Source organism: Symphodus melops (assembly GCF_947650265.1).
Source record: "Symphodus melops genome assembly, chromosome: 1".
Taxonomy (NCBI): Eukaryota; Metazoa; Chordata; class Actinopteri; order Labriformes; family Labridae; genus Symphodus; species Symphodus melops.
The window spans coordinates 46,222,838-46,246,433 of record NC_136691.1 but is presented as its reverse complement, the minus strand read 5'-3'; the positions used below and the strand labels follow the sequence as shown (position 1 = coordinate 46,246,433).

General features: G+C 39.2%; 1 protein-coding gene across 1 annotated transcript; it reads left to right on the top strand.

Annotated features, from left to right (window-relative positions):
• Window positions 1-13,388: 13,388 nt before the first annotated feature.
• Window positions 13,389-21,150, top strand: LOC306818962 (uncharacterized protein; the record flags this gene model as incomplete). The annotated part of the gene is made up of 11 exons (XM_079336721.1): window positions 13,389-13,490; window positions 13,604-13,717; window positions 14,471-14,665; window positions 14,752-14,929; window positions 15,848-16,031; window positions 16,237-16,334; window positions 16,498-16,884; window positions 17,061-17,237; window positions 17,581-17,768; window positions 19,208-19,431; window positions 20,497-21,150. The coding sequence occupies 11 exons, from the start codon at window positions 13,389-13,391 to the stop codon at window positions 21,089-21,091; spliced, it is 2,442 nt and encodes an 813-aa protein (XP_079192847.1). The 3' UTR covers window positions 21,092-21,150.
• Between the last annotated feature and the right edge of the window lie 2,446 nt (window positions 21,151-23,596).

The following is a 23,596-nucleotide window of genomic DNA, read 5'->3' as shown; positions in this document are numbered from 1 at the left end:
GTAAGGTCAAGACTTGAGTTCTTTGAGGATGATAAAAACTGCTGACAGGCACCCTTCGGGACAGTTAGTCGGTCCTTCATGTGAGGTGTCTACATTTCTTCCTCGACCTCCATCAACATAGAAAAATAAAAAGTGAAAATACATTCATAGACATGGGACACGAGAACATTTCCCATTACTGCCTCCCTCAGGGGTCAGAATGAGCAGGATGATCGATTTACATCTTCAAAGACATGTTTACATGTTAAAGTCAGTGTTTGTAATGTTACATATTCTTATGGGAATGTTTAATAAAAAAGAGTGTTGATACCAAGATCATCAGACCTGCTAAAAATTAATCATATCATATTCCGTCATTTGTAAAATCTGTGGGACTTAATTGAGACTTTAGTTCGGACCCTGTCTGCTCCTCAAAAGTCCCTTGTCCTTAGGAGAGGTTCCCGTGGCGGCTAGTGAGGCAGTCATTTTTTTCCCTTGTACATTTTAAATAGACAATGGAAAAGTTGAAGTCATTTTAAAGCAGTTATATTGCTTTGGTATTGGAGCTATTTCTCAGCTGGCTTGAGTGCGAGCATGGAGCATTTCAAAAGTCCTTTCCTCTTACTCTAAATCTAAATCTGAACAGAAGCAAAGAGAATGTCTTGGTAACCAGATTATAACTTTGAACTTTGCAAAGCGCTAACACCTCCTGAACTTTACATTTTAATCATTTGATTTATGTTTGAAAGGAAAACAAGGACACTAACTGAATCTGGTATTTCTTATCTTGAAGTAAGCCTTAGAAAGGTACCAATGCTCATTTACCAATTAAGCGTGTAACACTACACTTATCATGGAACTAAACCTTTAATAGGTATAAATGAACAATATCCTCAACTTTTGATTGTTTTAAATATAAAATGACATTAAAACAAACATGTTTAGTTTTATAATAAACTAAACGTGAATTTATCAGTGACAGAGGTGACCCCCCCCCCCCCCACACACACACACACACACACACACACACACACACAGTCAGAGATGAATGATGTCGTGTACAGTCCTGTGGTCATGTGGAAGGAAGATCTCATGCAGCTCACTCCTCAGTTAGCAGCTCACTCACCTCGCACATGCCACAGAGCTGTTGTGCCACCCAATGACACACCAGTCTGCCTGCACCTGTTTCCAGAGACTTCCTGTCAATCACTGATCATAACAATAACTGTGAAAGCTATCCTAAACCTTAACGTGTCACCCCCCCCCCCCCTCCTCACAGTGAGAGAAGATAGTCTCTGGAATGCCTCCGAGGTGGAAGCTGGATGCTGGTTGGGTGTTTGTGTTGCTGGGTAAGATTTTAGTGACTTCAAGATGTAGAATAGAGAAAGGAAAGTGATGAAAAAAAGGTGTAATAAAAGATTTACTTAATTGTCATGACAGAATGCAATAAAAGATATGACTAAATACACACAATTTTTTTTTTACTTTTTACGAGAAAGAAAGGGTGTTTCTAACAAGTGTTTTTTGTTAACATGATATTTGGAGGATGTATCACACCCTAAATTAAAACGATACCAGACAAAAACTATATTGTCTCTTGTACATTAAAAAAAATAACTCTGGTCAGTGTTTTGGATTATTTCTCCCCTCATTTTTATTAAGTATATTGTTTGTTGCTACTGTATGGCAATTAGACCCCACCCTAAAGGTAATCCAGGTATAAATAGAAAAAAAAACACAACTTTAGGCGCTGGTACATTAGTGGTCAGTATGCATTTGCTGTGTGTATCAAGTTGTCATCTTTAATAATCATTATTTGACTGTTTTATCTTCAAAGTGTGATTTTAAGTCCAGTGAGCGAAATTTAGCTGTAGCTTAATGTTTGAATCCCCTCACACCATACATTGTGAAGTTTGAAAAGTGGGGTAATTACTGAAAAAGATCGAGGCTGTGTTTGGTTCTAAAAATATCATCCTTGACTTAAGGTCACTTTAGAGGTGGTTTTAGAGGGAGACAAAAACAGAGCTACTACAAAAACTGTCTAAACAGGTGAGGCTGGAAAGTTCAAAAGTCTGAAATGCATAATATCATTGTGTTTAGGATATATATTCAGTCCTTTCTTCAAAATGAGCATGTTTAGGCTCTTTTTTTCTTATTAAATAAACACAAAAGGATAGCAGAAAAAGCATGACCCTCGATATTTAAAGCTCGTGGAGATGTCACATGTCTTTTGCAGTTTAGAAAAAAGTGCTGCAGTTGACACAAAAATCCGGTGGAGGGGAAAGTGATATGGAGGTCATGAAATGAATCTCAGAAAGACGACCCAGGACTCTATAAAGTTAACAGCTGCAAGGCCTCGCTGGGTGATACTTCTGACACACTAGATGGCATGAGCTAGATATTTTAAGTTAGTAGTTAGACTTAAGCAATCACAGGAAATAGTGATTTTTTTTTGGTGCACAATCACATCAAAACTATCAATTGATAAAGCTCATATGAGGAGTTTTAAGCTGTAAATGAAACAGATTGAAATTAATTTCGCCTCATTATGACCTACAAAAGGCAAACAACACAGGTTTTCACATAGACTTTGTTATTCTAGCACCAAAGTCGTTAGTATCCAAGTGCTCCACTAATCTGTGTTCTAACGGCCACTATGTATGATTTAATGAACTTTTGAGTATGTTTGCTTCAAAAAGGGACTATGTTACAATATAGGCCTACATTTAAAATTGGGTGATGAACGTTATCCTTTTGTTCTATTTCCTTTTTTAATTATTTGCATAATTGAGAGTAAATGTTCATTCTGCCAACATTATAGTCAAACTTGATCACAGGTAAAACTGTCATACATGTGTTAGCCTTGTAAAATAATGTCTCTTAAAATCAGCTGCAGGTAAAGTTTGAAGTTAAACAGAAGATTTCTTTTTTTTTAACGTAACAGTTAAAAATAACCTGAGGCTGAGAAACCTAAAAAACAGACCATAGGTAAAAGTAAATTGGACTGTCTTATCACACGAGTAACAGAAGTCCATTAGCTTTTCCCCGTGCTCTAAGAGAGAAAGATAACATGCACCTCCCACTTAAATTTTTTTTACCTCAGATTACATTTTCTGAAGAAGTTTATGAATTCAATCTGTTCTCGTAAGTCTTCTTTTATACAGCAAAATCTTCATTTTGTAAAATGCTTCAGGGCGTGGTTACCTTATGAATAGGTTACTCCCACGGTGAAATGTCAATGAGTGTAGAAGCATTGTCCAACTCCTCCCTCCCACATCATCTGGTGACAAAACAAGGACATGCATCATTAAGGTTTAAAGGCATTTTATCACCAACCTCCTCATGCCATAAACATCTTCAAATCTACTTTCTGCATGTGAGATAGGTGCTAAAATAAACAATGATTAATTATTGTAATGGTTATAATCCGGTCGTTCATTGCTAATCCATCAACAAACAGTCATCATCTAAAACCATTACAGACTGTGTACAGAAAGTGTGGGCAGCTTTAATGCTGTAGAGCACAGCAGAATTTAGGACTTCATCTGTGTTTTTCTAACAGACATTTTAAATGACTTCCCAGTCTGGTCTCTGAAGAGCCATATGTGCTTCCCACACACTACAATCAACCTGTGCAAGGCTCAGTGCAAGTGCAAGAGACTAAATGAAAAAGTGACTCAGTGATATTTTTCCATATTATGATGTTTCATCCAGCAACATACTTTTTAAATATTTTCTCCTTCGGTTAGAAATGTGCTATCTTCCCAAAACGGCTTTAACATTTCGCTAACGGCTTTAACATTTACCCTTTCACATTTTCAGTAAAAATAGAAGAACAGGTTTCTTATGTTGAGAAAAGTAAGTGTGGCAGTGTTTTACTCTGTCTTGAGTTTTTTTGATACATCGATTCCATTAAATATTGTATCATGCAGCTTTAAAGTCAGGATTGAATTAATCACGTGTTATGCTCTAAAGTTACTGTTTGTAGTGTGAGAAGTATCATCTGCTGGCACTTCACACTGCATTGGATGAATGAAGGAACCCTGTCAGTGTAGAGAGCAGGTGTGGGGCAGAACTCTAATCAGCTGTACTGGAGTCCTGGCTCCCATAAGCAGTCACCAGATGACAATTTAGCATACCGTCAAACTTAAAATAAAAAGCCCATTTAAAGTAGCAATATGCAACTCTGACACCATGTGTTTACAATGGGTACTGCAGTCCATGTCACAGACGCTAAAGACCAAATCAGATCTGCAACCTTTCTGTGTTGCAACCTCATTTTTCAAAAGCATCTCCAATATTAACCCTTGTGTTAAAAAATTCTGGTTGTGGAGCTTATCAGAAATATGCCAAGCCTGGGTCAAATCAGTTATATCTGAGTTTGTTTGCCTGTTTTCATCGCTTCCAATACTTGTTGGTTTGCTGTTTGCCTAGAAAACTGAGTCGCATCCAAAACAGTCATGTTGGGGTGATTTAAAACTGCCTACATCTTTGGTCATAACAAGAGCAACCCATTCCTGACCAGAATCAAAACTTGGAGAGAGGACATACTGCCAAGAGTTTTTTAATTAAATTTAATAGATATCTTACATAGTGGCCCTATGAGCCTTAGTTCTTTTGACTATTTTACTGTCCTGCATGTTTTGACACATAATGAAAGGTCTAAATAAGACAAGATGCTCTTATGCATTTCGTGTTTTAAGTTAAGGTTAAAGATCAGCATGTGTGCATGTACTGATCTCCCTGATGTCTCATGTCCCCTCAGACTCTCCTGCGAGATATTTTGGATAAAGACTGAAATGTTTAAACATCACTGTGTGACAGAAGTAACAGGGATTGCTTTGCCACTGGTGCTGACATGAGAAATGGAAGGAAAAGTTCAAATTATAAAAAATAAAAATCTGGTCATGGTTATACAATATAATCAGGAATCGAATAGAGCGAGATAAAAATAGTGATTTGTAACATTTCTTTTTATACATATCCTTCTTTTGTGCAGTTCAATATTTATGTCGGTCTAGATAGACTATATATATATATATATATAACATTTATGTACAGATATTGAGCCTGGACTCTAAATTTGCCATCCTTGACTTGAGAATGAACTTCCTGTCATCACAAATAACTTTGACTCTTAACCCAGACTTAAAAACAGCTCTGCTTGATGTTAAAGGCTGCTGCTGTCGAATAGATTTGAAATATTTGTAAAAACTTTGAAAAAATAGTTGTCCATAATGCCATTATATCATTTAACAAATACAGAATTAAAAAAAAGTCCCTTATATGAAGTCGAAGGGTTTACATCAAAGTTTGTGTTATTATTTTGCGTATCACTTTCCGTGTGTCCTTGATAACCACCTTTCTGTCCTTCACTCAGCCTGTTTGAAAGAAGAAAGCGGGCATTTGCTCTGTATGGTCACTGCTTTTTGATAAATGGAGACACAAACCCTCAGAGACACCCCTTCCCTGTCAGACTCACTAATCTCCGGTCTTTAACACTCCAGTGAGGATTTACGGATGACTCCACTTCACCTTCTGTGATCTGGCTGAAATCATCCGAGAGCTGAAAACAGTCTGAAGCTGTCTGTCCTGGTTTTACCTCTCCTGTTGCTTAAACTTCTCCATTTTCCATCTTATTTTTAGTTCAGTTCTGACACAAGGATTTAAAGCTCAAGCTCATGTTTTCCTTTCAAGTAACATATGATTTAGACAAAGCCAATCATGATTGTGTTCATAGCCTGGATTAGCAGCTACTGTCCACAGATAAATGATAGCCTACAGTTCTGATACCATTGTTCATTTGTAATCCCTTTTTGGGCACGTATTTCACGTTCCATTCGTTTACTTATTGGTGTCCTGTCTAAAAAGACAGACGAATGTAAGCTACACTAATACCATGGCCCTTTCTCAGGTGTCTTAGAAACCAAGGTCAAAGTTACAGTTGTAACATAATCACCCTCCTATTCTGTCTCAGCCTTCTGTACTACTGTACAGAGCAGTATAGTGTTACTGACTTCAACACAGAATCAGATATACATTAAATAAAAATCAACACTGTAGACAGCTTTTAAGGACATCTCACCCTGTGGACAGTTTATTTCACAGTACGCATTAATGTTCATTGGACTTTCCAACAAGTTAAATTATTCACTAAATTATTCATGTAAAAAAATGCTGTTCAGGCACATCGCTGGGAAGCCGCTTATCTCTGCATGCAAAAAGCCCAAAGCACACAAACTCCCACGGCTACAGTGGGTGTATTTTCAGTGCTGATGCACAGACAAGGACAAGGTAAACACATGCAAATTACCTCCACAGGTTAAATGCCTTCATGTGTGTAATTACCCCTTAGTGCTGCCTCCAGTGCATAACAGAGATGTGTTTATTTCTCACCAGTAGAGGGGAAAAGAACCAAATACACCTGCAACACCTGCCAAAAAGAAAACACAACACATAAATCTAAGCAAATATGACAACAAAGAAAGAAAGAAAGAAAGAAAGAAAGAAAGAAAGAAAGAAAGAAAGAAAAAAAGAAAGAAAGAAAGAAAGAAAGAAAGAAAGAAAGAAAGAAAGAAAGAAAGAAAGAAAGAAAGAACATCCAATAACCGTTATCTACATTTGACTAAAGTAATCCTGCAATATTTCTGAGAATGCAGAGCATCAACATGTTGTGTCAAATAATGTGGATTGGATACACCTCTCTGACATACATTGATAAAATCCCCCCTGAATGTCTCATGAAAAATGTTACATAGATAGGAGGAGTGAGGTGAACTTTAATACCACATTCTGGTTCTATTCTAAAGCTCTGACATGCAGTCTGCTCCGTGTCATTGAGGTGCCAAGTTGCCACATGGCTCTGCAGTCTCTGGCTGAGAGCAGCTCCGGCACCCCGGCTGCTCTGCACAGATGGGACAAGCCACTCAGTACATGCATTTTGTTTTAACTTAAGATACCAGACGGGTGGTATAACATAAGGTCATATGGCAGACACTGCTGTTCTTATCAGATATTCTAAATAGCGTGCACTCAGTGAAGTTTGTTTGTTTTTGCTGTTAACTACAAATGACTGCCCACGGCTGCTGTTTCTAAGAGGGTATCTTATTGAAATTAAATTGACGCAATTAATTACTTTATAAATAATGAATCATGATTAAAAAAAACACACATTTTGGAGGGGTAGTTGGCTGCTTTGGTCTGTAAATCCACCCTGTTGATGTTAAAGCAGTAAGAGAACAATGAAGTCATTTTGAAGTTGACCAAGGTGTTAATTCATGCAATGATATAAATCTCTGTATATTTAAACCTGACTAAGTGGAAAACAATAAAGTGGCCAAGAGATGTGTGACTGTAGCCTACTTATGTGTGTTGGCATCCTAATATTAATTCCTAATGTGTGATATCAGTGTGCAGTCATTGCTGTGTCTCCCATCAGCCAATATTATCCCTGAGTGTGATCTCCTACTGCTTTTCAGTATTCAATCAGTTTAACAACAAGATGAAATAAAATAGCACATAGCATGACGGGGGAAATATTCTCCTTCGAAAAACTGCAGTCGACAACAGCAGTGCGTACTCAGGGTCCAGCACTTCTACCTGAATGAACATACCAAGTGCATGTCTCAGAGGCCACAATGATCATCCCTGAGTGGGATATTGTGACAGCAGGAAGACATGATTCAGCACTTCAGACTGAGAGGTAATTAAACCGTGGAGGAAGAACAGAGCAGCAGGAGGGCTGCAAGAGCTGCCAGCTCCTGCTCACACGGCATATGTAATGATGGAGGACGACAGAAGGGAGGATGTGATGGTGTGAGTGGTCTTCTTGCACCCTCATGTGGTCAAAAAAAGACATGGCAGGAGGATGCATTCACTATGTGATCGTTAACTTGTGTGATACCTGATTTAAAAACACAAAGAATTTCTCTCAGCATGAGCTATGACCATAATCTAAAACAGCAATGAGAGAACGCCTTGAAGTCGCTCCGTGAACTATCCCTTAATGTTTTTTATTATTTATCATTAATAACTGATACTTTTGGATATTTAACTTCCATCATCTCCTATTTTATGACCCTGGTTGCAAACCATCCATCCCAGCTGTTGCTACTTACAAGACAGCATTATAGCTGTGCATAAATCTCAAACAGTTTTAAACTCATTGCACAGACAGGGGAATCAATCAACTTCCACCATCAATCCTCTGACCTTTGTTTGCTTCAACATGCAATGTGAATCACTGGAACATTTTTGTATTTGCAGAATAATATTGCAGAAGTCAGTCAAAGTACAAAGCTCTCTATTTTATCAGATCTGAGTGGGATCGTCCCAGTGAAACTATTGACCAGTGAGCAGCTCCACTAAAGGCCCGAATAAAATACACACAGATGTCATTATTTAAACATGAATGACCTGCTATAATGGGCTGAATAAATAGGACGCCAATCACAGCAATCTGACACCTATACAGGTTCCCATGGCACAGCTAGCAGAGTGCTGTCATACCTCGTGTACACAGAGGTATGACAGCAGAGTTTAGGATTTTGATTTCTAACCACACTTTGTTTCCAGTTTCAAGTGTTGTTTCTATTGTCTTTGTAATCAATTAAACGTATTGTGCTTTTAGTTTGTTTTAACCCTGACAGAAGTGGAAATGAGGGAAACCTCGCTGTCCTTTTCAGAATAAATCAAGTTTTAATGTATTGATTGATATAAAGGCAGGGAGCTAGGACGAGACTTGTTGTGGACATCTGTTGACCTCCACAGTAACCGTGTGCTAACAGTGGTTATGTCTTTCAAAAAAAAAAAAATCATAACCAGAAGTGCAGGATTTTTCAGAAATGTTTTAAGATATTGAAAGAAATATAGCCTCTGAATCACATGTGTAGCTATGACCGATACATACTGTATCAAAGGGTTAAACAGCACAAGCTGCCAATTAAAATGACATTGTGAATTCATGTGTGTAAAATAAGACAATACGCCTCAACAAGTTATACAGTAGGAGGAATGGGAGGAAATTAAACACACTGTGCTGCCCTGTGTCCATTGTGAAAGGCAGGATGAACAGTCAGTAATCTAAACTGTCCCCTGTGAATACGATATTATATAAGTCTTCTATAAAAACACAAAGATGTATGACTTTAACACAGCTTGTAAACCCCAACATCAACAATCAATGTGGCCTCGCTTCCACACAGTCACCGCAGCGACTTATATTTCCACATTGATCACTGATGACATTTACAAAGCTGGGCCCTCAGAAGATGCTGAGCTGAGGAAAAAAGAATGAAGAATCACTGCTTCTCCAAAACAGCCCTCACATACTGTAATGTGTCACATCATGGATACTGGAGGGCGGAAGTGTGTGTCGAGCCAATAATAAACTGTCACATTGCTTCAGTGAACACGGCAAGAAAGAAATGCTGGACTGCCGAGCCAAATACACTCAGACCCCCCGATGAGTTTATGGATGTAATGGATCCAGGTCGGCCCCCAGCGGCCCTTTGGATGTGCCACGGCTCATAAGAAACTGCACAGAGCCAAAGAGTCAGGCTTTCTGAGCAAGAGCTGAGCCGTGAACACAGTACGAGCATTCAGAGCTCACGAGCTCACAGAGCTGAGATGAAAAAAAAGAAGAATGCTATTGTAAATATAACAGTAAGTCTGTTTGATGGTGAGGCTTGCTTAGATTCAAGAGGAAAGATGCAAAAAAGTGCATGCTCATGGGATAAAAACCAGAAAAATAATGACACTAATGCTTTACATATGTTTTATATCCACGAGTGGAAATTCGCAATTTCTTAATCCGTTGAAAGGATGAGAAGATTTCCTGTATTTTCCTCAGTATTTTGGCATGAGGAAGCCAAATATAGCCAGAACCTTCATGCCACTAATTATGTAAGTATATCTGCCAATATATCTGACCAATAGTGTAGTTTTAAGCCAGTAACAACAAATGTAAAAGCCCCATGATTGACTTACACAGCAATGTGACCTTTTTCTTTGCCAAAAGAGTTCATTAAGGTGAACCAAACCTTTCAAAATCGGATTTTAGCCAGCCCCTGACATTTACCACTTACAGGATTGAGACTCCTTCCTGACTGCAGCTGAATAACCTTTAATTAAACAATTCTGACGACGGAAATTTTGATCAAACATTACCATTTTAAAGGAACATTATGTAACTTCTGCTAGTTAAACATTCTGATGGTGCACTGAATTTAAATAAGGGAAACTTTTATGGCAGAAACATTTGAAAGAAATCTCTTCTATGTTTTGAATTTTGTTTATGAACAGATAAAATAACCCAAAAATCTGAACAGAACATTAATGGCGAAAAGAAATAAATGAACATTTTACAAAATAAGAGATGGCTTTTTCTTGTTGCACAATGACTTCTCTAAAACTGCTTTGATTCAAATCTGCTGACGAGAGCCAACAAATGTCCATAGTAAAAGCAAGGACTGTGGACTTTAAGTCGGGATGTACGGAAATCCTAAGTGGACATGCATGCATGCTTTCTATTTACTCCATTTTCTGGCAAGTTAATTCTAGGTGTTTTCTCAAGATCTCAACTTTTTTCCTTGTATTTAACAAAACCAAATGTTGTTTTTCACTAATGGATTCAGGTGAATCAGGTGATTTACAAAAGAAAACAAACAAACAAAAAAACAATATCACACTGGTCCCTGTGATAGGCCAGATCAATAAATGTCATGCTGCCATTACGTTAACTAAGTTTTGTGCTTTTGCACCAGTGAAGATAAACGATAATAAAAATAGGAGAACTCTTGAAAACTACTAGAAATGACTTGTTATCTGTGGAAAACCAAGTAGGTGAAATGTATGGATGTATGTCTGCTACAGGTTTCAGTATTTCATTGTTTTCTTTACTCTTTCTTTTTTAATGCAGGGTTAAACTGCCTTCCAGATTCTTAAAAGTGTTTTTTTTCAATCTGAAAAAAGAAAATAACCTTTTTCTTTTTTTTTTTTAACCTCATAGCGGTTGAAACTGCTCTGGCCTTTGAACAATAAAAACAAATGAAAAAAAGCAGACAAACTTGACTTAGGACAGTAAATACAAATCTAAAGTCAAGATAGAAAAGCATTCAGATACTCTCATGTATTTGACTCTCAAGGATGTTTAAAGATGAATGAAGGAGCAGTGTCAAAGGCTCAGAGCCAAAGGTGTTACTGCTCAGGTGTCACTGTGTGAAGCGAGAGCAGAGAACAAGAGATCAGCAGCTGTGGACGGATCAGATCACTTGATGGAAACACACATTCGACTCCGTACCTGAACAAGACCACAGGTAAGACCTCTGTTCTAACTTTAATTGATTGAGCTTTAGAATGGCGATGGCCAATTTTTAATGATTTTGACTTGTGTTGTTAAAAAATGCAATGTACTTGTGCATTTTATTATATTGTAGTGTTAATTAATATTTAACTAAATGTACAACTAAACGCAGCATTACAAGTTGGCATATCAATACTTTTACTTGTGATTCTTTAAGAGCATTTTTTTCTGGTAGTACTCACAATAATTCTCAGATTAAAAAAGAAGAGAAACAAATGACAGTAGAGAATATTTTCATAAATGCAATGAGATATGACTATTAATTAAAAGAGTTGAAGGTTGTTTATTAACCCTAAAAACTGAAGTGAGACTACTTAAAATACTAAATTCTTACTTTGAACTCAAGTAGCCGTTAAACAGCTTTCTGGTTTTATGTTTACCATTTACTTTCTGCTTTCTTGTTCAGCTGATATCTTGCAGAAAAAGCAAAAACTCGATTCTCTTTTAAGCCTATGGTGCAACTAAGAAAACTTCAGAAAATATTCAAAACACAATGTTTGGGGAGTTACAACAGCCTCTAAGACAAGCTGAATTTAGAAAACAGACCAATACCCTCTTTAACCTAAAAGGTCATATATCTATTATTTTTTTCCATCTAAAGCTGAGGCGCAATCATGCATACATGAGGCTTCTAATCTCAGGACATGGCTGTCTGCCTGCTGCCTCCTGTCCCTGACGCACTCACCCAGCAGATGACACGGCTGCAGATGAAGCGATTAGGTTACAGGCGCTTTAGTTTACCAACAGGTAGTGATGGAAACATTGGAGGATTATTAGCTTACAATAAAGGATCAGTGTTTTCTTTATAAGGTATATAACATATAGGATTTGCTTTGTTGTGAACAAACAAAGCCCAGGTTGAAAGATTTTGCTGTCTGAGTCTGTTTAATGGACACACACAATGCCCACAGTGAAGACTGAATCCATTTTCACCAATAAAGTCCCATCTAAGGAGTCTTTAGCATCCTCACTAGACTGAATACTAACACACACCCTTTAGATCCTCCGATAAAAGAAAACCTTGTTGTTAACACTAGATTTCATTTCAATTCTTTCACGTAATGTTTTGGTAAAACTTTAAATTGCAGCTCAATATAAAGGTGATAATAGAGTTCTATTATCCTGCTTTCAAACCGTTTAAATCGGAAATCTACAATCCGCACGTTTAGTTGCACCTTATGATTGAAGCAGGGTATTATCAAATTATATTTCTGTCTTCACACATGCTTTACAATATATCAGGTATTTTTGTCAAAATATTACCCTGCTATTGCTCATGTTTTATATGCCATTAATAGCTTTTCTGAGTAAGAACTGTCATGTAACTTGCTCTTTTGATGTCCTGATTCAATATGTTAACAACACGATTAAATAGCTCATAGACGAAGATCCCTGGTGTTCATAAACACACTTTTTATTTTAAATAGAATTGGTGACATAGAATTGTATTTTCGCATTACTTTTCCTTTTAGCACTCTGATGTCTGTAAATGAAGATCCAAGTTGGGGGTTAGAAATATCTAACCTAGCTTAACACGCAGACTACAGCCAACAAGGAGACAAGGAAAAACTGTGCAGCTCAAGATGTGGTTATTAGGCTATGACTTTTTAGCCTATATTGTAGCGTGGAATAATATGTAGCCTACAGTATAAATCATAGAGCTTTAGAATTGTTGTTTTGAAACATTTGTTAGGTCCATGCTAATTGTGTACACTTGCTGTTAATCTGTATGCTAAACTAGGCTAACCCTGGTTCTATAGCTCTATAATGCCCAGTCATGATTCCTTAGTTGTGTTTATTGCACTTCACATGAAATAAATAGAATTTTACCTTGTTGTTATTTATGAAATGTTCATAAAAATATACCACTCTTAACACAGCGTCACACCATTCTCAACATTATGCGATCAATAAATTCGATCAATCACTCATGGATGAAAGCCGTATCCATAATCATGAACTTTTATGTAAAAAACATCTGAATTCCTGTTGTTAAAATCTTTTGTTGCTGTTTCTGTCTGTGTTGATGGTCAGTGTGAATCCTGGGATGTATCAGAGGGAATCAGTGAGAAGAATCAGGAGGAACAGCGAGACCCTCCTTCAGGATCTCTTTTACAGAGGAGTCCATGGAGGAGGCAGAGACACTCCTGTAAGTGTCTAACTGATAATTGACTGTAAAACTCCTGGTGCATAATATTAATATGACTGGTTCTTTAATTTGTCTTATGAGAGTTTTTTTGGTTTGTTTTTGAATATGATCAGATCCCAGATCAGCCTGGTAGAGATGAGAAAATGATCCACTCCATCGCCAGTCTGATCAGAGCAAAGAGCAAACTCCTCCTCCTCGAAAACCCTGACACTGTGGAGATCTACAAGGTCAGATCTCTTCATTTACAACAATCATTATTATCATCATTACAATAACATTGTCAAAGATTGAGTAATACTTTTTGACAGTATTTTCATAAAAGCTGTTGTGCTGGTATTTATTATGTCTTGGTAAACTTCTCCCTGATATTGTCTTAATTAAAGCTAAAGTAGGCAACTCTCTTTCATGAGAAATTGGGTTGAAATAACTAATTTTAATCATTGCATCCCAATAACCATTTTAGATATATACTGTATCTTCCCTTAAATACTGGTCTCTCTTTCTCCTGTGTGCTTTTTTTTTTTTCGACCAGAAGTTCGAGGGTTCGATCCCCAGCTCCTGTGAGCAACATGTCCGATGTGTACTTGGGCAAGACACTTAACCCCGAATTGCTCCCCCTGCTCCGTCAGGGTGTATGCGGGTCACTGTTCCTGTGGTCGACTGCTTGGTGCGCTAATTGCCCCATGGGGATAAATAGAGTTGCAAAAAAAATTAGAAAATTAAAAAAAAGAAAAGAAAGAAAAGAGAGGTGGCATGCACCAAATGGTCAAAGGAGAGCCAGTCGGGCCAGGCGTCTCATACAGAGAAATAGTCCTCAAAGCAGGTGGCCAAAATTAAATCCCAAACCTTGTCGATTGTTTCTCTCCTCCTGATTCTTGCTCTCCTCACTGTCCTGACTGTTAAATAAAGGCATACAGAGCCTGAAAAGAAATCTTAATTAAAAATATCGTCTTACCCTTGTCTTGTCTTACCCTTTATAGTTGGATGATTCAACAACCCGATCCAGTGGAAAGGGTAAAGACAATGTTTACCTCCCGGCCATTACAACAAAAGCATCAAATCTCACTTCGATCAGAGGGTCTCTGAGTCAGTCCTGCCCGTACTTGTACGACAAAAGACGAGGATCATTCTCCTCAGTCACCTCTCAGAGAACAACAAGTCACCCCAAGAAACAGGTATCATAACATCTATTTCACTTCCTGTGAACATGTAATGAAGCTTGTCTTCAAAATCAAACATGTTTGCTCTGTCTCCATATCAGAGTAACCTTATAGCAAAAAAAGAGGCAAAGAAATCTAACGTCGCTGTGACAATGACCTACCTGGGACAAGGTCATCAGGGGTCCCGTGGAGGGTCAACTCGGGATGAACTGAAGGTTCTCCAGCAGGTCAATGGAGGGCAGAATATCTGCGTCTTCAAAGGGCTGGTGGCTGCAGGAGGTACGAGCTCAGGAATGTTAGTGTGTGTTCATACAACAGCAACAAAAGTGTACAAGAACATTTTAGCTTTTAAAGTGTCTATTTAATCTATCTGAAACTTGGAAACCATCTTTTCCCAATTACATTTTGGGAAGTAAGTACTCTCTCCTTCAGTAACACTTTAAAAAGGACTATAAGGACGTCGGCCTGAGGCTCAGTTTGAGTTTAGAGGTGAGTCGGAAGCTGATGTGTGACCTGACTGACTACCATCACATACACAAGTCAGTACACAAGACAAGTTGTTTCATCTTTGCATCAGGTTCATGTCGGTACAAACTGTACAGCTGTCACTGCAGGGAGAGAATCCAAAAAGTCAGGCTGATGAAAGAACAAATATGGAGTTCTGCTCCAAACAGTTTGTGTGTGTGATCTGTTTACATCTTTTATAGCTGACACATGTCTAGTAGTCTACAAATTATTCATGTTGACGTGCTATTCAACCACCTTTACTCTATATAGACAGTATTATACTAAAGAGGTTCATTAGGCCTACTGATGATAATCCTATAATCAGGTTTGTTTTTAAAGGCCAGGAAGGTAAAATGTTTTACCTGACCAGTTTCGGCTACTTTGCCTCTGCAGCCTTCATCAGAGGTGTCACGTGATGTTGTCGTGACCTCATCTCTGCTGATTTATGTAGATTTTGCCATCCCACCTGACATGATGGGATGGCGGGGTCCCCCGGCCTGGGACACAGTCCTGCAGAGCCGCCCCTAGCTGTCCAACAAACCATGAGACAGCAGGTCAGCAGGTTTGGTCAACGACTGTGTGGGCAGAGTTTCAGATACCTGAGGGAGAGAGCAGGCCAGGTACAGTCTGCAGTTGTTTTTAACACATGCACTCGTGTCCTTTACAGCATGAAGTTCTTGTGTCTTTCAGAGCAGTTCCAGTTTGTCTCACAGCGGCACAGAGGTTTCCCCTTCAGCACTACCTTGTACGTCAATGGCATCATGGTGGCCAGGATCAGCTCTTGCTGCGAGTACCGCTATGCTCCGGGCTTCCAGCAGGGAAGGACGAGCTGCTTCAGACTGACGTGGCTCGCTGGTGGGCTGCCGTGCTACAGGTCCGATTTCATCTGGGAGTGCGACACACAGCAGTGGCAGAAAATTATAAATGAACAGCAGTATAAACACCTCAAGTGAACATATTTGTTAGCTGAAGTTACGAATGCCGAGAGTGCACATTATGACATGGGAGGAATGATGTTTGTGGAGGTACATTGGGGCAATTTCAAGTCAGGATAAAATTAATTTTTCCTTCTTTTTCAGATGTACAAGTCTCCGAAACAAATACAGCTCCTGCCAGCAGCTGAACAACGGCACAAAGCAGAACTTAATTCTCCCTCTAGAGCACAGCGCTGGCAACGGTACAAAGCTTTGCAAAGAGTAGCTCCATTTTTCATTACATCCCAAAGCTTATTCATCAGCATTCTTTTGACATCAGGCCCAGTCCTTGATTTCAATGGACTAATTTCAAGAGAAAATGTCGAACAAAGCACTTTTTTCTTTCTTTCATATTGTCTCCAAAAGCAGGCACTATTGAGTCATGCCCATCATCCCCTTTGTTCATCCCAGCCAAACCAGAGAAGAAGTCTGTAAGGAGGACGAAAAAAGACATCAAGGAAGGCGGTGGAGGATCTACAGACAGCGAAGACCCGGCTGTTGCAGGGATTAAAGAGACGTACAAGAGTAAACGACGCAAGGGTCAAAGTAATCAGAAACAGAGCACAGCCAAGACAGGCGAAAGAAAGAGTGACGAAAAGAGAGACAGAGAGGGTTCAGAGGTTTCATTGAGGCGGACAGTGATGGAAAAATCCGAAGACCAAGCATCATCTGAACGAGAAGGAAGGCCAAAGAAAAAAAGCAGCAAGGTTACAGCACATCAACCGTTATCGAAAGAGACAAGCAAAGTTCTGAGTAAGTTTCATTCAATTTAGCTTCTTTGATACCTGTAAAAGAAGGAGGAAAAATAGATGAGGATGGAGTCTTTTAAGTGGAAACTAGATGACCTTCATATCTGTCCGTTGATTTTACATTTTTTCATATTTTGTGTGGAAAAATATTAGTAAGATCGAGAGTGTTTCTTTGTAAAGATTCATTGCAGGATGAAAAAGCACTGACTAAGCAGAACGCAGAGAAGCAGAAGCACACGGGATCAGATGGGGAAAACAGAGACGGTGAAAGACCGAAGGACTTCTACAAAGAATGTGTGGAAATGAGCACCGTGTTGGAGCACAGCCAAAACAAACACAACTGGTTCAAGGCAAACAGTGAGTGAAGAAACCGCAGCACAGAAGGAACGAGCTGGAATCCCCCAGGAGTGCTGAAACTGATTTATCCAACACTTGTGAATCTGTAGGAAAGTGATGCTTGGAAGAGGAAGGAGGATGTCGTAGAAAAGTTCATCAAACAATATTAACACTGATACACACACACCTGCATGCATGGGTTTCACTGCAAATGATGTTTTTTCTGTAACAAAACTACATTTTAGACTTCATTACTTGCATTCTCACATGAACACTGGGTATCAATATTGTTATGTGCGCTTGGCTTTTGTAGCAACAGTTTTTACTAATTAATGAGTGGTTGTCTTTCTTTTTGCATGCCAAGTCCTGGAGAGGTGCCGGCTGCAGAAGAGTCTGTCATCGGGCCTCAAAGCTGCAGGCTCAGATGTGGAGCTCAGTGCTGAAAGTGACGCCGTTCTGCAGCCTGATGGAGAGCCAGAGGAGACAGAGGAGGACACGGCCAGCCAGAGTGCTGGCAAAGAACCTGTTAGAGAACAAGACCTGCAGGCACAGGTGTGTGTACGACACAAACTACTGAGGTGAATCAGTGTGTGTGCCAGGAACGCTCTTGGCAGTAAATATTAGGTAAAAGTCCTTCAAATAACCACATCGCAGCAGTGCGCATACATTGTTTGAACTGGTATATTCACTGCCATAAGGGCAAAAGACAGATTAAAGGGATGCCAAAGGGATACATAATTTGTTTTTTCTTAATTTCAACAACACAACTATAACAGACACACAAACAAAATCAGAATTCAAGGGGCAAAAGTTGTAACTTTCAAATATTAAACTTTAAACTATTCAAAGTAGTTTATATGGGATGTATCAGTATATGGTCTAATGCTTTTACACTGTGTGAGACATCCATTTAACCATAAAAGATCACCGTCCTACAACAATGAAAAGAATGAAGGTACTACAATTGCCACCAAAAAACAGTTCCCCATTCTAGGTCACATTTATTGACTGATTATTTGATTTATTCGCAAAGAAATGTCTTGATATAAAGGTCTATTTCATTATGTTGAGGTTAATAACCAAATTCCTGTTACAAATGGTCAGTGAGTTTTATCTGGGACATGCAGGCGTTTGGCTCGGTTATATTCGTCATGATGAAAGAGCTTCACCCACTGCCTGAAAAATTCCTCAAGGTCTTGCAAAGTGACACAGCGGTTATGGCCGGCAGCTACACCATATGTCTCTCTGGACTCTCATTCAGTCTCTGTGTTTAAAAAAACCTCCAGCACCTGCCTCGCTCATCTCTGTCCACGGCTGCAAAATCGATTGGAGCTTCAATGCTCTCACATCCAAAAAAAAAAACAACAAAAAAAACACAAAAATTCAATATAGTCTGTTCCCAAGGCAGTGATACAATCTGTATTTTAGGAAAACCTGCTCTCTGCGATTGAGGTAAATATAAAGTTAGATGAGATTTTTTCTATTTGGATCATTTCTTTGTGGGGTTTGGCAGACCATTTCCCCATTGCATTGAAGAAAATGCGAGGGAGAAATGGTCTGCCAAACAAATGGATGAGAAAATAAAAATAAATAAATGGCCTTTCTTAGCTTCATTCACACTCCTTGGCCTCATGACTTGGTCTTTGCAAATGCATTTCAATGCATAATCTTTTTTTTTAAAGACAAGGCATTCTTTAGGTGATTCAGTTTATGCTTTTACAGCACTTAGGTCAACCAAGGTTGTTATAAATGTGCTACAGAAATAAAGATGGATTGATTGATTGATTGAGTTTAATCTTCAATTCAAAATGATTTATCGGCATTCATGATAAAGGACAACACTTCCAAAGTGTCCCTAAGTATTCTGTCTTTTACAGCATGTGGTGATAAATATGTCTTTGTCTCAGATTGGCTCCAACTGTCAGTAATAAAGCTTCAACTGAAGTTTTCCAATAAGCCATCAAATTAAAAAAAAGCATTTGTTACTGTAGCTCGACGCCATGATGACCGTGCTGAGCACGTCTGATCAGGTGGAGCAGCTGGTTCTGAGAAACACAGACCTGACTGACGACCATCTGCTGAGTCTGGCGGGGTCCCTAAAGCGCAGCCTGTCCGACGTCACGCTACTCAACCTCAACCTCAACCTCATTGGTCCATATGGTGCTCACATCCTGCTGGACGTTCTGCGAGCGAAGCCTCAAGTCGGAGCCTTACAGTAAGTACCCAAGCTTGAATTGTCCCTTTACATCAACACCAGAGAAAGAAAACATAGAAAACAGAGACAGATCCAGGTACATTCAGCTTCAAAGGAGTTCAAGTATAAATTTTGAAAAGAAAGTCATAAAACTGAGTGAACAGTAAAAACATGCAGTTAAACCAAGGACGCTCTCGTCATAGCAGTAGAACATTTTAGCCTTACACTGCTGAATTACACAATACATCTCTTTTATGGGAACAAGACAGGCCTCCAGTGCCCAACTTCTCTGAGTTATACACTAAAAATACAGTAAATGTGCAAACGCTTTTCTTTTTATAGACACACTGATATACAGTATGTGAAGAAGAATTAAAGTGTATGTTGAATTTAAGTTACAGTGCAACACACAGATGCTCATCATATACTAGACAAAGTGTAAGTGTCCTCACTGTTGTGTGTGTAAGTGTCCTCACTGTTGGTTGGTTGGTTAAGTATTTGTTTAAAAAAAAAAAGTTATTCATTTTTCTTAATGAATTGCTTGTAGCATGTTTCATAAAAAAGATTTAAGAAACCACTTCTTATATGTCTATTACAAACTCTTCAACCATAAGCCAACTCTCTATGCAGTAGCCAGCCAGCCATCAGAGACTCAAAGAAGTTACTGGTCTGAGCCAAGAAATAGCTTTGGGATAAAACTCTTTTTTAGTATGGATGAAACAAATTATGCCTTAAATGTGTGCTACAGCAGATCAAACATGTCCCTTAAGACTTGAAAGTGTTCCCTAATGTTGATGAAAATGAATATAAATTCAGCAATCCTATTAAATACATAAATAAAAATACTTGACTGATTATTCACATTTTTAATCCTGAAAAAATAAAGAAAAATATGATATATTTTTTGACTCAATAAAAGAGAAAGAAATGTAAATGATCCACCAGACATGCAGAATTGTACTTCTACATGCAACCAGATGTAAACAATTTACATGTCATATATTATAAAGGCAACACATCAAATGTGTACCCTTTGAATTCATAAATAAATCTCAATCGTAACCACTGCTTTCAATCTCTCTACAGCCTGTTTGGAAATAAACTGCGGGACCATGGAGTGCTGACCCTGTTGAGTGGAATAGCCGAGCTGCAGCAACAAACAGCTGCAGCTTTTGCAGCCATCCAACAGGCCCTGCTTTTTCCATCAGAGCAGAATATGGTGCAGCTCCCCACTGGGTGGCGCTCATTCAGGGCTTTTGCACTTTTCGAACTTGATATTGGGGGAAATGGCTTGAGCAGCGAGGGGGTAAGGGTGTTAGCATCATACATGCGACACCACTCGTATCTTCAGTACTTAGGGTTGGCACAGACCAGCGGCGCAGATCTGGCAGCGTGGAAGGAGCTTTTCGACAGCCTCAGAGGAAACACATCACTGACTCAGATCAACCTTGACGAGAACAACTTAGGTGACCCAGGGGTGCGGCTGCTGGCTGACATGCTGAAAGAGAACACAAGTCTGCAGCAGTTGGATCTGGACCGGAATGCGATCAGTGATGTCGGAGGAAACGACATCATGGGGGCGTTGCTTTGTAGGATGCAGTTCCCGCTGAGGCATCTGAGCCTACAGGAGAACAACATCAGTGCGGGACTTATAAGTAGGATACAGGAAGAGGTAAAATAATTCATACGAGTGGGAGAATACACTCCCAAACCATGAGAACACATCCAACATAATAAACAAAGCGCTGACTTGAAGGCTCAGAGAATTCTCTTGTTTACATTTTGAGGTCGGAATGGGAGAAAACCTGAGTCATTTGACTTGCTTGACCTTCAAACACACACATAAAGATTTTCCTTCCTGTAACTGGGTGGCCATGCTCACAAATGCTGCATCTTAGTTTAGCCCAGGTAGGCAGTGTAGGAGGCATGTTTGCTTTAGGGCAGCACTGTGGTCTGGATGCGTTTTCAAAGCGCTCGCAATAAACTGAACCTTTCTTCTTTGTGGTGAGGTTACATCTTCACCTTGAGTTTTTTTTCTTCTCCTTCCCACCAGCGTTACCCCTCGTGAACCCACACCTCCTACTTTGCTAAAACCAACTTCAGCACAAGGCTCTCTGAACCCGCTGTCGTTTTTTTATTGACTAATTTGCTGCCTCCTGACAAAAAGAAACCGCAGTGATTCATTCCACCCACAGTATTCGCAGGTCACGAAGGACTTACCCGTGACTTTTATCCATCCAAAACATTTCAGTAGCCATCATCAGATCCCTTTTTCTGCGCCACAATGAAACAACAGTAATTGACAGCTAAGCCACGACACGTAAACTACCCTCATTTTGTCTCCAGACAGAGCTTCTATTCAGAATCTAAGCACGGCGGGAGGAGAGAGAAAAACTGGGGCAAAATCGCTGTGAATTCTGAAGCCGTCATGTCATTGTTCTATCAACGCAGACATTCTGAGAATAACTGTACCTGTGATCAAAGCTTGTCAAAGTGGTAATTATCTTCTCCTCTCAGGGCTGCCAGCAGTGATTCTGCTGAAACCAATCCCCCCATATTTCATCTGAAGTCTTTACGAATTCCTTTCTGTGGAACACCGATAAAGACGTTTTCCGAAATCCCCATGAGGATGACAGATAAATGAAACTGGCGCACCTGAAGATTACATCTGCAGAAGTCATCCTGTGCTGCCGTATCAGACTGAATAAGCTTCTATTTGTGGTGTTGTGGCGGGGCAGATTTAAAGTAAAAAGATGTCTAGTCTAGGTTGTCCTATTATGTAAGGTCAATTCTTTGTAATGAAACTTCTGCAAATGACACAGGCAAGATTTCGTTATCAGCACTCGAGAGAGCCGAAGTTTCTTTTCTTATTGGCTGCTGATCTTTTAAGATCTCACCAACCACATTTGTAGTAGATTAAACACACAACTAAGTGGTACACAATCATGCCTGACAACAAGACGGCAACAAGAGCCGTACTGTAATTCTTTGACGAGTATACGATAAGGCCTCCATGCTTCTCTGGTACAAGTAAAATTCCGATCAGTGACCCCATTGTCCCTCCGCAAATGTTATCTGTATTTGGCCTGAAACAAATCCTGCAGTGTTGCAAGCTTCTTTCATCTACACTTCCCAAAACTAGACCCTAAATCATATGAACAAAATCTGTGTGGAATTCACAAGTTAACACAGGGAACAGATTCCCCTTGTTGGCCTTTTAGACATTCGACCTCTACAATATCTACTTTGGCAGTACAGTCAGAAAAGGACTTCAGATGGCGCAGAGGGCCTAGCGGTTAGGTTGTGTCCATTTAAGGAGGCCATAGTTCTTCAAGTGAGCAGCCCAGGTTCAAGTTCGACCTGTGACTCCTTTCCTGCATGTCATTCCACACTGTCTCCTGATTTCCTACTCTATCCACTGTCCTTTCTAATAAAAGCAAAAAGCCCCAAAAAATTTCATGAAAAAAGGGATTTGCTGACAATGTCAGATCTGAAATGATCGGGTAAAGACATTCAATATGTTTTTTTAAAGATACCACCACTTTTTACAGTGGAAAAGAAAGCTGATGCTGTGCTGTAGGGATAATAGAGAGAGCAGTCTGGGGAATTGAGTTGTTTGATTGTGACTTTGGGCAACTAAAGATCAAATGAGGTGAAAACGGTTACTCACCTTCATTGGAAGTTCAGTGATTCAGACTTTCTTTAAGGTGCCTTGGAATAGGGATGCAATTTAATTCGACTTCACCTATGCATCGATGTCTCTTTGGAGAGCCATTTACTTTTGATGTCTCCAATTCCATTTTTGCTTCTGAATTTTCTACTGGCTACAATGATAACACCAGGGGATAAAAGTTGAGGCACATTCAATTATTGTGGCCACACCAGAAGCCCTGAAAGTAAGTTGTAGCTCTTGTAGGTTGACGATGGCGGATGGGTTTCACGTTACAGAGAAACTAAATATTTTCCTCTGAAATGATCAAAGTTTATCTGGAAAGGGAGAGCAACGCATAAGGTAACACAATTTTTTAAAAATGGGATTCCCAAAACTAACAACTCTATAATATACAGTATGTATTTCTGAAGCAAACCTCATAGCATAGGCATTCATAATACTAACATAAAAAAGGATGCCTAACAATACCTGCTCGTACATTTCCCATCGAGTGAGAACTACTGTGCTGATAGC